Genomic DNA, 17,235 nt, shown 5'->3' with positions numbered 1-17,235 from the left:
CTCTAGTCCACTATCTTGGTACCTGGCTGCCTACTGGAGAGATGTCTCTAGGAAAGGGGAAGGTTTCTGATTTTTAACATATGTATTGAAGGCCCTGTGTTATGTTAAACAGCGCCAAAATGAGACAATGCAAATTATAGAAACGGGAAAGGGAAAGCTCAGAATGACTTTTGATGACTGGTTAATGACAGATGCTTCAATCCCAAGCAAATGTATTTAATACCTTTTTGTATTTGAATATTTGCTTCCCAAATCCAGATTTCGGGTTTATTAGCATGCTGTGGATAGCCTCTAGCAGTGTGTGCAAGTCCTATCTCTGTGCCTATTTTGCATTTCAAACAATTAGCTTAATTTATATTATGAAGAGACACTAATTGGAGGAGAAGGAAGAAGTATGTAGCGACATGCCAATGACAATTAAGATAATGCATCACGTATCACCTATATAAGTTTTTGTGAAAGAAGCTCTTTTCAGATGTTACCTAAGCCTAATAGAACTTCAACCCTTGCAAGGGGGACAGTAGAGTGTTCCCTACTTCATACGAATTGGTAAACTGAAAAATGAAGTGTATGTTCTGCTTATTTTTACACAGTCAGAGGTCAGAAAAGAAGAGAGGACTTCCAGACCTGTCAGGATTCTTGTTTCTCTAACAGGTTCCTAGAAGACAAGCAACAGTTACAGAACCTCCTGTGGCAAAACTCCTCCAATAACATCAGTGCTGTAGATCAAGGATTTGGTTAAACAAGCTGGAAAATAGTTAAAAATCTCCGTATTCTCTCTGCAGTGGAGATAGTTGCCCATTATGGCAATAGCTAATTATCTGCTTGTATTTTGTGGTCCTGAAGCAGAGCTTCCCAAAAATGCTTTAGTTGGAGTCCCACTTTTTACAGTCTCACTAACCATTTTTTTTCCTCTCTGTCATTGATCTGCAGAATGCAACAGCAACAGCAGCAACGTCGAATGCTCACAGCTGCCCTCCTGGCATTCATTTTCCTTCTGGCAGCCGTGAGTACCACTGAGGCTGGCAAGAAAGAGAAACCAGGTAAGGTCCAGTCTGATTCAGAGTAAATCCCCAAGATAGGTTGCATGCGTGTGAGAATGTCAAATGCTTCTGGTTTTGTTATGAAATCAGGTCATTCGTTAGCCTTTTGACATCAGGGTAGGATTTTTGGCTGTGACATGCTGTTCTGTGTTAAATAGGGAAGCAGAAAGGGGTTTCCATGTCAAGTGGCAGCTTGACAGCCCTAGAGACTGGAGTCCGTGGTTTATCATGCAGTGGATAGTGCAAAGCAGCTTAAAATGTGCTCTGTGAATAGTTTCATGCTTGACTTAGGGGGAACCAAACAGGAGCGATGAAAGAGCAGTTATGTCACTTGCTCAGTGTTATATATGACAGTGCTACACTAATGCTGGGTGATGTGGAAATCCTCTGACAAAGAATTGTACTAACTCGCTGTTGCACAGACAGCCAGACATCCAGCAGTAGTTGCTTTCTGTCAGTGATGAACTCAGACCTCATTATAAGAGAAACTGGCCCAGAGTGGAAAATTCATATCTGTCAAACTCAGTTTTGACATTTTTTAAAAAACGTATTTTTCGGTATTTTTCTTAAGGTTTTATTATTTTCAGATAATAAATTACATAAATTTATTAATTACATACCAGATAATATGAACTGTGAGTCCATCAGAATTAGTGTTCCCAGTAAAAAAAAGGAACTTTTTAACCATTTTGGCTTTGTGGAAACATGAGAAAATGGAAGCATAAACATGCAAGATCTAGAAGAAAAAAAATTTTATATATTTACAGTTACTTGTGATGATTTAGGGACCTAAGTAATTATTTTTGTGAATCCTTGGGTTTGATAACATTGCTGTCTTTTCTCATAGGACTTTTGTTTAAGGATCTAAATAAAATCATGATGCTTACGTTTTTCCTTGAGCAACGAACCCACCTGAATTAACAGCACTTTGAGTAAACTTCTCTCTGTAGCGCCTTTGCCTTTGAAGTATTCTGTTATAAAATGTGACGTGACAAATCAAAAATTTGCATCCCACAGCTGTTTCCTGGAGGTGCTCAAATCCTCTGATACACAATTTCAGCACATAGATTTCTCATTGTTTAGTGTATAGAGCTTCAGCTGGAACTGAGGATATTTGCATCCCGCCAGCTACTGGAGGCAGAGCTCTTTGAGTGAGATCCATGCTGCATGTTTTGGTCAGTGATCCCTGTGGGTTTTTGCATTTCTGAAGATGAGAATCCACTTGAGAATATCTGAATGGACTAGCAAACATGGCAGTGGGACTGAGTTTGAGTAATCATCCTGCTTTGGACTCAAAGGGACTGACCTGCCTCTGCAGAACTGTGAAGAGGATGTCAAACCTTTTGCTTTTAAGGCCATTGTGTAACAAATGTCTTCCTTACTCACCCTTCCAGGTGCTGTGACTTTGGTTAAGTTTAGGCAACTTCTCTGTATGCTTTGGGTACTGAGAACTTCTCTGGCTTGGTTTCTTGTCTTCATCCAGAGAAAAAGGCGAAGAAGTCTGACTGTGGGGAATGGCAGTGGAGTGTCTGCGTGCCCACCAGCGGTGACTGCGGCCTGGGGACACGCGAGGGCACCCGCACTGGAGCTGAGTGCAAACAAACCACCAAGACTCAGAAGTGTAAGATTCCCTGCAACTGGAAGAAGCAATTTGGAGGTCAGTATCGCCCTCTTAAGGGATTTACTTTGGTTTTTATTTTGAGTATGGAGCAGGAAGCCTGTTTTTCCTGCTTAGTTCTGCAGATGTCTTGGTGAGGGCGTTAGTCCTGCATTTCAGGTTCATCAGAGCTAGAACATGCAGGGCATCAGAAGGCAGCTTACTCAGAGTTCCTCTGCAGAGAGTCCCAAAACTTACTTATTACAAACTCTGTCTTGCTGCATGCTGGAATCTGCTCTCTGTAGTGTTCAGCCCTGTTCAGGGCAGCAGTGCAAGTTCACAGCTGTGAACCTCTGCGGTGGCTATCACAGATTTACAACCTGTGATGTGGAGCATGGGGGGCTGGCTGTCCATGTGTGCAGTGAAAGGAGGGACTGAAGACCAGTGTATTTTTATCATTCCAGACCAGTGTATTTCATTTTTACCATTCAGTTCAGAAGGTTTGTATGTACCAGTTTGGGAAGATAGGTCAGATCTGTCCTGGACAAGGTGTCTGTCCAAAACTCGAATTTGATTACTCTTGCAAACTTGGCTTTCCTTTCTAGTAAACAGCTTGCATGATTTTTAAATTATTGTGACCTTACCAACACAATCAGTGCTACACTTTTAGACTTGAGAAGTTTATGGGTGCACATACATTCTAGAAACAATTCAAGCTTTATTTGGTAACCTCTGGTGTCACACAAATGGAGAAACAACCATATGGAATGTAAATGACATTTCAAACGGCTGTTCTGCTGTTTCTGTGTTTTGTTGTTGTTGTTGTTGCTGTTCATACTCATAGCTGAATGGATTTCTCTTTATTTGCCAAAAAATGCAATATCCATGGGAAAGCAAGAGGATTAAATTTTAAAGCACTGGGGAGAGGGGGGAGACTGCAATTACCCCCACAAATAATCTTTAAAGTTTTCTTGGGATTCTTTTCTTCAGTTGCACATCTTTTTGTATGTAAACACCAGTTGCGTCTGGTAGCCTATTAGAGTCACAACATTTTTGTTTTCACGGTCAGTCCTTGTGTTTTAAGTTTTGCCCTTTTTTTCCTTGCTGCAGCGGAGTGCAAGTACCAGTTCCAGGCCTGGGGAGAATGTGACTTGAACACGGCCCTGAAGACTCGGACCGGGAACCTAAAGAGAGCCCTTCATAACGCTGACTGCCAGAAGACTGTCACAATCTCAAAGCCCTGTGGGAAGCTTACCAAACCCAAACCTCAAGGTAAATTCCATTTGCTGAAAGCTGCATGATAGCTCACTTATATCATTGGTTTGTGGTGTCCTGCATGCTTCAGTGGGAGCACAGTTGTACAGGATATTGCACTCTCATGGCCTTCCCTCAGCTCTGCACTGCTCCTGTCTGTCAGGGCTCAGGCAGGGAATATTCCTGAGCTGCACAGCCAAGGCTGTCTCACACTTGAAAAGTAAGCTGAAGATTAGAGCTCCCATTTTAACTTTAGACCACCTGTACTGTTATCAGTTTGCTTACACAGACTTCCAGAGTAAAGATTCTTTTTGTAACTCACTCATCGATGTTAACGGAATAATAATTATAGCATGAAAAAATATCCCTTGATAAGACATCTTTTATATAGGTTTTGTTTGGTATTGAATAATGACTAGTTGAAAAAAGGACTGCTTTCCTTCTGGACAAGTAACATTGAAAGGATATTCTTCTCACTGCATGCTGAAATATGAAAATATTGTGCACCCTTGGGGCTGTTTATTCTTTATTCAAACATAGCAGGAAGAACAGTACAGAATGTATATGTCATATTTAAATGTGACTGACAGTATAATTCCTGGTACACAGAAAGACATATGCCTTGCATTTGTGTTTCCAGGTGGCCCTTAGGAAAACTTATTTTCTTTCTAATCATTAAAGCCTTTTAATGTACTCTTTTGTTGGAAGAGCAGGTGTTATGTGTATAGGATGATTTATAGTGGGAGCTAAAACTGTGAGATCTTGTTTGAGATACAAAAGTAATATGTTTTAAGTAGATTATAAAAGCTATGCTACCCTGACATTTGTTTACTTAAAACCAGCAGGGTTTGACACATTCCAGGCTCTGAATACTTGGATAGCAATACAAATAAATGTGATTAAGTGTGACAGGTGCACCTGGGACAAGCAATTTTCATACTGTGGGCTGTGGTGCACCAGTGATAGAGGAGTACCTGCAGGTGGCCTGCTCTGCTTGAGCAACCAGAGAAGTTGCAGGCAGTGTGTGTGTGTGTGTGTGTGTGTTTATGTGTGTTTATGTGTATCCATCCATCCGTCCATCCGTCCATCCGTCCCACCATCCCTCCATCCATCCATCCATCCATCCATCCATCCATCCATCCATCCATCCATCCATCCATCCATCCATCCATCCATCCATCCATCCATCCATCCATCCATCCATGTGCCTGGTTTTACTTGCACACCATCCATGGAGTTATCAGCCAAGTCCAGAACCTGTGCAGACAGTGACAGGCTGTGGAGCAGCAAAGTTACAACTAGATTTTCAGATTTTCAGAGACCACCTGATCTGGTTGAGCTGGTGGCAATAAACATCATTTAGGGATTGAAGTGATTGGATGGGAATGCAGGAAGGGCTTTGAGGTGTGTGATTTTATTGTTTAGCACTTCGAGGGGCAGGATTTTTTTCCATGTTTTTGCTGTTTTCTTTATTTCACTAAGTTTCCATGCCTAAGTAGCCTTTGGGAGTTTACTGAATGAGGCTTCCTATTGTACTGCCAGAAGGCCTCTGCCCCTGGAGCCTCTGTCTTGTCCTGCTGCCACTGAGTCATATATCTATATCCTGTCAGTGGCTGTCAGAGCAGGGGGAGAGGGGGACAAAGCAGAGCATTGATGCAGCATTGTTTTGTGAGAGCACTGCTCTTGGGTGGTACAGGCTCATTTTCAAGTTAGAGTTTTAAAGGCAGAGCTTGAGAAATTGCTGGATTGGAGTCAACTTTAACTGATTCTAGAGTCTAGGAATGAGTTATAGCTGAGACTGAAAATTGGATTGGGACTGACTGCAGCAACCAGTTACGGGGTTTGACTTAATTACGAAACCCGGCTTTATTTGATTTGAAGGAATGCAAAAAGAGAAATAGGTACAAATGTGGGTTTTTAATCATAATAACTGTGGGCAGTTTCTGCTCTCCTGATCTGCGTTAGAAATCTTCCTGCATGCCACCTGCTCACTCATCTGCTCTTGGCATTAGTAGGAGCAGCAGGCATGGGAGTCACACACACACAGCCTGCCTGGGCTCACAGCTAAGTCCATATTGCAGATCTGTGGGTATAACTACACGGGAGCTACACTGGGCTCTGTGTTGGCACCAGGAGGAGGAACTAGAGGAAGAAATTAGGTCAAGCAGATTAGTACCGTGTGAGGAGTTTTGCCCCACTGAACTTTATTTCTGAGTTAAAAATCAGAGTGCTGGCATGTTGGCTGGAATAAGAGTATTTGTTTTCTTCCTGAGGTGAAGGAAATGACAGGTTGGAGGTAAGTCCAAACCCACAACTAAGATAAAGGAAAATATTTAAACTGCATTCAATCTGTAGCTAGAATACTAATGAATTTCTTTATTTGGAAATGGCAAGAACTGGATTATGGCCTGAGCACTTCAAATAGTCTAAAGTTACACGTTAGGCTCCTTTTTCACCCCTAACTTTGCATCAGTGCCTCAAGAGTGTAACAAAGAAAGCCCATGATGCATTATTTGGAAGCAGCAGGTCATTTTCTGAAGTGTGAAAGGTCTGTACTGGTATCCAGCTAGATCTGTGGGTGCTGATCAAGGACTGGCCATTCCTACTGAGATTGCCTGGCCGAGCAGGGCAGGGGCTTGCTGGCATTTAGGTGCTCTGGCAGCAGAGCAGTCAGCCAGTGGCTCAGCAGCTCAGCAATCTGTTTGACTGTGAATAGTCGCCTGTCTGACTGGTCTTTGCTTCGAGAGGTGCACCAGTGAATGCCTCTCTGACAGCAACAGGCTGAGAGCACCAAAGGCAGACAGAAAACATTGTACTGAAAAATACTGATATATTCAGAAAAAAGTGTTCTTTTCTTTATTTTCCTGACTAGCCCCTTTCCAGTGAGGTGATTTTTTTTTATTCTATTAGGTTGTATTTGTAACTTCTCCATTATATCCATTCTCCTTTTGATTTCATACTGTAAATGAGGTCAGTAAAAGCCCCTGTTTAGCTTCTCCAGTCGATGGTACTTTTATATATCTTCTTTTAATTTTTTGTCACTTGCTGTCTTTTAAAGCTTCTGACTTAAGTATTTCTTGGTGTAAGAATTTATCCACAATAAGAATACTCACTACTGGACTTACCTAAATTCCTTCTATTATTGCAAAAGGGTTTTTGTTATGGAGAGACTGGAATGTAAACAGTATTCCAAGCATGTCCTCTACAGAGGACACCCACTTCATTGTTCATATTGTTCACCCACTTATTGTTCATTGTTCTTATTGTCCATTACACCCACTAAATTAGCTAAATAGCATTTTAATTTTGATCATTGCTTTCATGGGGAGTATCTGAGACCTTCAAAATTCTCCCTAATTAAAAAAAAATTGATTAATGTGATTATTTAAGAACCCCAGGAATTGCGTGGGTAAGAGAGGATATCTTTTCTAGGCCTGACCGATGAAGCGTTGTGCATCAAATTTCACCTGACACATTTCCTTCATGGGATGTGGTGTCTGAAGTTCCTCCTCATCTTCCCTGTGTGACAGTGGTCACAAGGGTTCTTGGGTGAGGGAAGAGATGAGAACGTTGACTCCATGTTCAGAAGGCTTGATTTATTATTTGATGATATATATATATTATATAACTATACTAAAAAGAAATAGAAGGAAAGGTTTTCTCAGAAGCTAGCTAAGCTAAGAATAGAAAAGAATGAATAACAAAGATCTGTGTCTCGGACAGAGAGTCCAAGCTATCTGGTCTGTGGTTGGCCATTAATTGTAAACATTCAAGATGGCCCAATCACAGACACACTTGTTGCATTCCACAGCAGCAGATAACCATTGTTTACATTCTCTTTCTGAGGCCTCTGCTTCTCAGAAGGAAAAATCCTAAAGAAAAGATTTTTCATGAAGAGATGTCTGCGACATCCCTGCTCTTTGAGGAAATGCCAGTTGATGGATCTTAAGTGTAGATGCTGCTCTGCTGTTGTTTATCCACCTTTCCAGCCCATCGACATATGGCAGCTGTGCTGAGAGGATGAGTCTTACTCCTCTCACTTAATGATTTCAAGAACAACTGTTGTTCATAGGAGTTGGATATATTCTTAACAGAAAGGAAAATCATGCCTGCAAAAAAATCTCAGGATTTATAATTTTACAGATTTGTTGATAAAATATAGTTTGGTTTTCCAGGACTTCTATGATCTCTGACAAAACTTGTGCCAAGTTAAAGCAGGCGATGCTCATAAATTTTTGGAATCAATTTCTTCCTCATAAACTTGTAACTTAAGTCTTTTTATGGATTTCTTTTGTCTTTAATAAGCATCCATAGAAAAGCTTAAGACCTTTTTAAGCACTCTCGATTATTTTGGAAACTAAAAAAATAAATATTTTCTTCTTAGCAACTGGTCTTTGTCAGTACTTTCTACTTCTTAGCAGCTGTTTTATGGATTACAACTTTATTTAAGGATGAGAACAGATGATGAACCAGGAATTTTAATCTTACTTGGCTTCCTGACAAGCTCTTTTCCCCATAGCTTTGCTCACATGTTCTCAGACTGCAAGACAGTGGCTTGGTCCTGGGCTTCTGGGTTGAAGTGTAGGTAACACGGGATGAAAAACATCTTTCCTTCTTGAATACTGTGCATTTAGGCAGACAGATTGTCAGCAATGTGATAGTGATGTCCCAGGCACCACAGTTTGTGGTGTATTTAGTCCACAAATGAGGTCATGAGAAAACCTGTCACGAAGTCTAGAAAGGATGAAAGGATGATTTTCATCAAAAAATCCCAGTGGAGGCAGGCACCTCTTCTCTAGCACACACAATTGCGTATTCTAATCAGTGTCTGCAAGGCTGGTGATGTTGAAGGTCTCCCTAAACTGTCCTGACAGATGTAACAGACTCAGGCGCTTCTGTCGAGTGGCTGCTCTAATGGCCAACTTATGCTGAGGAGCACAAAATGCTTCCGACATCCTCCATCTGGCCAGCTCCACACCCACCCAGACTTGATTGATGCTTGTTCAGGTTCCAGCCAGCCAGAAAGCAGAAGAATGGAGGATTGTCAGGATTCAGGAAACGTTTGGCTTGAACTGCTAAGAGAGGAGGAATTTCTTTTCATTGAGCTGGGTTGCCTGATGGGCTTTATTTCTTCCTACACTCTTTACGTCACTCTCACTCTTTCTCTCTCTCCCCCCATAACTGTTGTACCTTCAGATATTTATTCTTCTGATTAAGATAAAGTTAAATAGAATAAGCAGTTTGCTTGCCCTTTCTGCAACGTGCCCTTCATTTTTTTTGAATTGTGCTCCTTTCCGATAACTTTTTCATCTGGCTGTATTTAGCTCTTTTTAATGACTCTCCCTTCCCAACTCTTTATCAATTTACAGTATATCACATCTATGAGTTACTTTGTCATGGCTCAGCTCAGTCCTTGCCACAAAAGAAAAATATGTGCTAAGGTTGGCAAATATTAACACTGCTCACACCACTGTTGTCTTTAGTAATTGGGGTGCCAACCAAAGATCACATCCTCCAACATGCAGTGTTTGGAAAAGATTTCCCACATAAAGGCAAGACCTAACTGAGCTGTTACTGGCTGTAATCTCTTCTGTGTAATTCTGATCAGGTTTAGCATTTGAGAGCCTAGCAAGGTGTCCGTACAGATCCCTGTGTTTGGCACAGCGTGCATGCTACTGCATGGAGGAAATGACTGCACTCTGTATTTTTAATAATTTCATATAATTTGAAGAGTTTTACTTCAGAGTTGAGTGAAGTATAAATAATCTGCCCTACCTTGGTTTTTTTATCTGTATATCTTTACAGGCAGCAATTAGCTAATCTTGCTATCACTCCTTAGAGCTCAGGAAGTCTAATTAGAAGAAAAGTAGTAATTGAAAGTCAGAAAGGCTAAATGATTTCCCAGATTGACTAAGTATCATTGGCCAGTCCGGGCATGTAGCTAGTAGCTGCTGCTCCCTTTTATCGTGCGAGTAAAATTATCAGGAGCTGCTGATCACTTTTATCATGTAAATAAAATTATCAGAATGTGACAATTGACTTCAAGGTGAGTGCTGTACTGCAGTCTTTAGTCAGGGTCCTTGGTTTTATGTCAGTCATCTCAGTGGACTCCCATCAGTGTTAAACACCATTTTACCTTGGGTCTTCTTAGGAACCTTCTTGTCAACCCATCAGTCATCTCAGTGGACTCCCATCAGTATTAAACACCATTTTACCTTGGGTCTTAGGAAGCTTCTTGTCAACCCTTAGAGGTGGACTTGTGTTAAGGTGTATTCCTGTCTTTACTTTGCTGGCAGGAACAGAAAACGGCCTGTGGTTTTTGAGCACTCCAGTGGCAGATTCCTACCTGTTGGGGGAACATCTTACTTGCAGTGTGCTGCCAGAGCAGACTGACCAGGACTTTGGCAGGATGGCTTGGCTACTGGTTGCTACAAGGAGCTGACAGTGGTGTATGAGTGACTTGCTCTCCTGAGCCATTAGTTCCTCAGACAAACTGGGTGCTGCACTGATGACATTGGACAACTTCATTTTGCATGTTGGACAAGTTGCATTTTCTGGGGTGCCCTTCCCTCAACTTTGCCTTTGTTCAACAGCACAAACCAACTGGAGGGGACACAGACTTGTTGGGAGGAAATGACTTGTTAGGGCTGTGATTTTGTATTGTTTGAAAGATGCTGGTGTCTCCTGTTTTGGCTTTGCAGTCATGCTGTATCTCCCTCTGTAGGTTTTAGAATTCCCCAGCTTTAATGTAACTCATTAGTCATGCAGGCATGCAGCTAGTGTAATAATTAGTATTACAGGAGGCAGAATAATAGAATCTGCTCAAACTAATTAGTTATAAAAATGAGGGATTTTCTCATATTAGGAAACAGCTGTGATAGATAAAGAAAAACCTGAAAGGTAAAACTGGGAGGTTTTTCTCTTGTTCTAAAGGGTGAGACAGGTTTACTGAAGAATGGCCCCTGGCACTGACCAGGAGCCTGTAGAGGAATACAGTGATCTGAGCTCTGTGGGACAGGACACTGGAGTGTGTGCCCAGTGGGAGAAGCATAGCTGGCTGTTATTATTGTTGCTATCATCATGATTATTTGTATTGCATGAGTGCCCTGAGGCCCTAGCTGAAAAAGGGTGCCATTGTACTAAGCACTGCATAAACAGTGTGAGAGGCAGTTTTGCCATGAATAATTTATGCCTTATGGTGCTGGGAAATGTGAAAACCAAGGGAAGAAACAGTGGTCCAGAGGGGCGAGACTGGGCACTAAATGCTTGGTTGTGTTTCCCAGTGCCAGTCTGAGGACAAGGCTCATGTTTCAAGGTGAAGTAAAACTCCCTGGAAACTTTAGGCTCTGAGACATGACTCTGTCATTTGGCTCCTTGCTGCTGTGACAGGAGGAAATATGATGTTTCTCAATTTCAGTGGGAATGAGAATAAGCTATATGAGAAAAACAAAACACAAAGGTCCTTACGCTGTGGACAAGCCTCAAGCTGCTTATAAGCTGCTGGTGCAGCCCATGACTAATAAAGTTTGGATGTCTTTTAATGGTTGCTTTTCTGCTTCCATTTCCTTATGTTTCTTGGAGGCTTTGTGCTGTAGTTTCCCTTGAGATTGCTTTTGTACTGGTGAAGAATTTTACTGTTTGGATAAATAATTTGAATGCCTTGTTAGATCATAGCATAATATCAATCTGATTGACACAACCGTAATTCCAGGGAGAAGGAAATGCATGTAGGAGAGGGAGAGAAGGTATATATTTTTAAACTAAATATTTTGCAAGTTTTAGTTGTTCTGCAGCTTTCATTTGTGTCTTTGAAAAGAAAAACACTGGGATGTTTCATGGAAACCTTAGTCTCCATGTTTTTCTGACCCCCTGGTTTGCATTTCAGATCATTTTTTCTTTTTCTATGTTGCCCCAAAAGATAAAAAACTGAATTTGACAAATTCTCATTTAACACTGTTGTACCTGCAGGAGTTTCTTTTAGGGTTTAATGAAGACCTTTGTGGGTGAAAGTTTAAATAGCCTTGTGTGTGTCAATTCTGTTATGTGCTCATTGCCTCACTTTCTTGGCTTGTAAGAGCAGCCCAACCTCCTTGGCATTAGTTAGTGCCCTCGAGCCATGAAAATGCCTTAAGCTATGGGATTTGCTGTGATAAAAGGTATGCCATGAGCAAATGCTCACCCTCATTACTGTTCCTAGCAGTGACACAGAGAGAAAGTCCTGTTCCTTCCATTCTGTTCTTTTCCTTTTCTATTTCTTCACTTCCTTTCCTTTCAAGCTCTCTTCCCCCACTTTTTTTATCCCTCCATTTCATTTTCCACATTGCCATCTCTCTATCTTTCCTTCTGTCTGTGCTCACTGCCAGACTTTTGCACATGACTCTGCAGAGTGGGGAGCACTGATCAAAGCCAACCCCGTGTCCTGTGCCCCAAGGGTAGAGCTCATCTGGGGCAGATGCAGAAAGCACAGCTGAGCAGGCCATGTGCCTGATTTTCAAGAGCTAACTGAATAAAATAGGTGCTCTATTTATACCATAAATAACTTTCTCTATAGGTATATACTAAAGTCCCAATGGATTATTAAAGCTTTCTGTCTCCAGCAGTCTCCTGCAGACATGCGAAGGCAGCGAGTAAACCCTTAATGTATCAGCCTGTGCCTGCACCTGTCTTGCTGGCACTAAGAGGGATCTTGTGTGCAGCGTAGACAGGGAGGGGGCTGAAGAGCCAGCTGGGACTGTGTCCCTCTCGTGCTGAGCTCAGAACATGATGAAGAGCACTGAGGAAGTCCCTGCCCTACAGAAGCAGCAGTGTGAATGTACCCGGGGCTGATGAGAAGCCAACTGGAAGAGCAAAGTGAGCTACTTCTGAAGGTGTTAGCCAGACCCCTGTAGCAGGCTCCAGTTGCAAAACAGCCTTGGTTTGAAAAGTTTATCCATTGCAATCTTCTGAATACTTACTCTTAAGATCTAACATCTTAAGGTCTAACATAGATGTAAAGAAAATGAGATGACACTTTCATGTTCTTTGCCTCCGGGCTGTTAGACCATTGAACAGTGTCAGAAGTTGAGTGTGTCTTTGTGGTCTTTTGAGTGCCTCTGCATAGGCAGCTCTGAAACTTTTTCTCCCAAATATTTGACGGAAGAAAATCATCAAAGGGAAACCTTTCTGATGAAAATCCTTGGTTTCAGCAAATTATCTCTTAAATAAAAAGCTCCTTGTAATTCCTGACCAGTTTAAGTTGGGATGTTAAAGGAAAGGGTTTAAATGTCTTATATCAATATGTCAGATTCAAGAAGCGGCTTCTGACTGTCTAAGATAATTTCAGGGTTTTGTGGCTCATTTTAGAACAAATTGGATTATTTTTCCTCTACATTTATTTTTTCTTGCAATTCTAATGAGAAAGGAAAATAATTTTTTTTTTCTCTGAGTGGTGACTTGGTTCCATTCCTTTGTCAGATATGTTAGTTTTTGTTATAAGCATAAATCTGACTATTCCCCATTCCTAACACATTTTGCACTTTCTGACTTAAATGGGGCAGCTGCAGCCTTAAGGTCTAAATCTAGTAATTCTTGTGTTCAACTGGGAACAAATGAAAGTCTATCCAAAACAAAACTTTAGCAAATTGAGAAGCAGAACAAAACCTGATGGAGGGGAGTGAGCACAAGTGTGAAGAAATTGAGGAACACAGGAACTAGAGAAAGCTGGTAAGGAGCGCAGGTTAAAATATAAGGGATGCAATGAATTTTAATCTGTTAATGAAGTAAAAGTTAGATCAGGGTCATTGATTGGAGAGGTGCCTTCTGCTGCTGTTCAGCTGGTGGATTATTGCTTTTCTCCCTCACCCAGTAGAGCTGTTTTTCTTAAAGAGGCTTTTCAGAAGAATTCATTAGGGAGCAAAGTTGCTACCATAATATAGTTTTTCTTTCTTAAACCATTTGGAATACATAAATGCTGTATATAGTACAGGAAAAAAGGAAGAAAGGGATTTAGATAGCCATGAAAAGTTCTCTTCCTCTACAAGAAAAAGAAATACTACATTTAAAGGGTTTTCAGAAATCCAAGTCCTTTTACAGTCCTGGAAATCACAAAATATTAGAGTTTATGTTCCTAAACAGGAGTGTGAATCTTTCTGTGAGATTTTTTTTCCCAAGGTATAAAATCCTTGATTATACCATAGCTAAGACTTCTCCATTCCACAGGGACAGGCATTTCACCCCCAAAATTCAGAAGCTCCCTGCAACCCCATGGCACCATTGCCCTTGACCACCATAGAAACCTAGTTCTTTGGAAAATTTGCTCCAATTGAGAGGTAGAGAGGAATTTCTAAAACATGCTTGGTAACATGCTCTGAGCTTGGTAAGACTGAGTGAATACTAGGCCCTGAGAAAATTGTATCCTGAAAATCTGATGTGCAACTTTTTTACTCTAACCTTCTATCAGCATAGCTTTTGCTATTTTGTATGATTTATATTGCTTTTGGGGACACTGCTTGACTTTTATGCACAGAAGTTCAATAGTGCCATGAGTGAATAGTTACCTTCTTTTCAACAAATGAAAATTAAGACCTGCAAATCTTGGCTTACAAAGCTTGACTTCCATTAAAGTGTAATTACCTCCCTTTTGTGCCTTATGCATTAAGAGTGGCTTCAAATGGTGTGTGGCTCCTGCTCAACTGAATTACTTTCATTTGCTGCTTGCATAGTAAGAATGAGATTCTGGAATAAAGATGAGTGTTTAAAGAGGACTGCTGCAATTCCAAATTGCATAGAGAAAGTTCTGCTAATCAAATTAACTTGTTTACTCGCTAAGAACCTGACTGGAATTTTTGTTACTGATTATCTTGGGCCCACAGAAAGTGGGTCCAGTGCTAATCCATGACCAGTTTTTAATCCTGTGAATAGTTCCAAGTCTTGTGACTATTAGTAGGGTTATTCTGGTAATGAAGGAGTAGGATAATCCATTGTCTGTGCATTGACACAGTTTGCTCCTGCAGGGCTGTTTGGTTTTTGATCTTGCTGGAAGTGCCCTGGTTCCAGGGGGCAGCAGAGTGGCTGTGCAATGCTTGGGTGTTGCACACTGCGGGGACTACCAGGCATTTGGAATTTGCTCTCTGCATGTGCCCTGCTCCAGGGTATTTAGCCTGACTGAGCAGGTCCCTGAACTGAGCAAAATCTGCTCTTCTGAAATCCAGGATTTTCATCCTTCTTTTTGCTTTGCTTCTGCCTCTCTGGACCCTGAATTCTACCATACATAGCTCATAAAGATACCACCAACTGGTGTCTGGCACAAGTGGGCCACCTAACTTGAAAGCAAATAGGGCAGTGAGTAGATTTAGATTCAAATGCTGTGTGGGCTGGTGTGAACCTGAGTTTCATCTGGTTAAGTGTTTTTACCATAGTGTCTCTCTATATTTTTGGTAGTGCTTGTCTGCAGCAAACACATTCCCTGGAGGCAAAGGACAGCTGGTGCACAGCTCTGTGGCTCTGGCTGTGGAAATACTGCACTCAGTGGGGTGGGTGAGGAGAAGGAGGCTGCTGTAGGCCCAAAGCTCCTGAAAATGGCAAGGTTCTGCTCAGAATAGTCCCTGCTTACTGGGCAGCTTTTCCTGCTCCCCTCTGGCTCAGTGGTGAGTGTTGCTGGGGTCCCACTGCTTTGCAGTGCCAGTGAGATGTGGAATCAGCTTTGTGGCTCCTCCATCAGACAGGCAGTCTCAGTGGGCTCTGCTTAGGCACTGGAACTTCTGATGGGACCACAGTAAGATGCCTGGTAGGAAATAGCTGAACTGAAGGTCTCAACATCCAGTCTGTGCTAACCTGAATTGAATTTTGATCATTTTCATGTATGGAACAGGAAACCGAAGGGGACTTTGGACAGTGTGCCTAGGGGATCTTCCCCTAACTTAACTGGCAAATGCTGGAATTTGGGACTGATGAGCTGGCAGATAACTCATTGTTTGAACTTGTCAGCCTTTTGAGCTTGGTGATTTCAGTCATTCCTGGTTACTCTGGGTAGGGTAGCACTGTCAGGGTGATTAAGGGTGATGTGGTTCCCGGTGTGGCTGTGACACAGCAGTTGTCATGAAAGTGGAAATCGTTGCGTAGGGTGAGCAGAGGTGAGGACAATAAAAGCCTGAATGACACAAATGCAAAGAGTATGAAGAGAAATGAAAAAACATGAGGAAAGTGCATCTTAAAGCAACTTTATACATTGTTAGCCATGGACATACCATAGCCTGATCGTAATCAAAACAGGTACAATGCAGCTCTGAGCAGACTTGTGCGTGAGCATGTGAACATCAACATTTTAAGAGGTCTCCAATACATGGGTATTGGTGTCTGTGGTGGGAATTATAAAAGAGCCTAAGGGCTGGGAAATTTTGGGCAGTTTCCTTTTTTCCTCTTTTCTTTTTTTTTTTTTTTTAATATTCTCACAATTTTGTGTATGCATGTCATTTTATGGAGCAGTTATGCTGTGCATCAATGCATCAATCCAGAATACCTGTCTGAAACATGAAGCTGTGGTGGTGTGAGTGCTTTTAATAAGGGAGGAATTCCATCTGGCTCATGACAGTTTTACTCTGCTGAGGCCCAAAGCAGAGTCACTTGTCTTTGGAGGTAGATGGGTTTGCCAGTTTGGATGATGTGCAAGTTACCACAAGGCAAAAAAGGGGGAAGAATTGAGAAAGGAAGAGATGTGGACCTACAGGCCTTAAGTGCAGATGAATAAACAGTGGGTTGTCTGGTACCTCAGGTCAAGTGAGGATGGGGAGCTGGTGCATTCATGTGACTGCAGATCACAGTCTTCTCCTGGACTCTTCTGCAGAGTCCTGTTAGCAGTCTGCCTGCATTTATGTGTCTCCTTTGCCCTTAGTAAATGTGGTTCAAGTCTGCATAGTGCCCTGCTGCTTGTGCTGGGTCTAAATAAATGTTGCAGATTCCAGTGCTGGTCTGATTGATAAAATGCCACTGTTTCTTTCAGAGAAAGTGGTGTTGTGTGGGGAATAAAAAGTATGAGGGAGAGTGCAATCAGTGCAGAATCCAGGAGGGTCAGTCTTATAGAGAGGCAAAATTAAAGGAAATGGAGGATGTGGGTAAAAGGGGTTGAGGGGGGATACAGGAAATTTGTGGAGGGGAAAGCTGTAGCTGAAAGCAAATTAGATACTAAGTCAATGAAAGATTACTTTTTCTAATGACAGGTTATGAAATAGTCTCAGATTCTGTGACTACAGACATTCAGATGCACATGCAAGCACACACACACATGCAAAAGCAGGGGGGAGAAATTAGTTTCCAAATAAAAAATTTTCTTCTTCTTTTAAATTATCTCTTTGCAATTAAATTATT

General features: G+C 41.6%; 1 protein-coding gene across 1 annotated transcript in view; it reads left to right on the top strand.

Moving 5' to 3' along the window:
- Positions 1-933: 933 nt before the first annotated feature.
- The window catches only part of PTN (pleiotrophin), a 24,957-nt gene continuing 8,655 nt past the window's right edge, over positions 934-17,235 (top strand). Inside the window, exons 1-3 of the mRNA XM_005429562.2 lie at positions 934-1,043; positions 2,527-2,700; positions 3,751-3,912. Coding sequence (XP_005429619.1) covers positions 935-1,043; positions 2,527-2,700; positions 3,751-3,912 — 445 coding nt within the window. The 5' untranslated portion in view covers position 934. The remainder of the gene's footprint in view (positions 1,044-2,526; positions 2,701-3,750; positions 3,913-17,235) is intronic.

Source organism: Geospiza fortis, unplaced genomic scaffold (genome assembly GCF_000277835.1).
Source record: "Geospiza fortis unplaced genomic scaffold, GeoFor_1.0 scaffold638, whole genome shotgun sequence".
In the NCBI taxonomy this organism is placed as follows: domain Eukaryota; kingdom Metazoa; phylum Chordata; class Aves; order Passeriformes; family Thraupidae; genus Geospiza; species Geospiza fortis.
The sequence above is the reverse complement of the archived record's forward strand: the minus strand, read 5'-3'. Positions and strand labels throughout refer to the sequence as shown.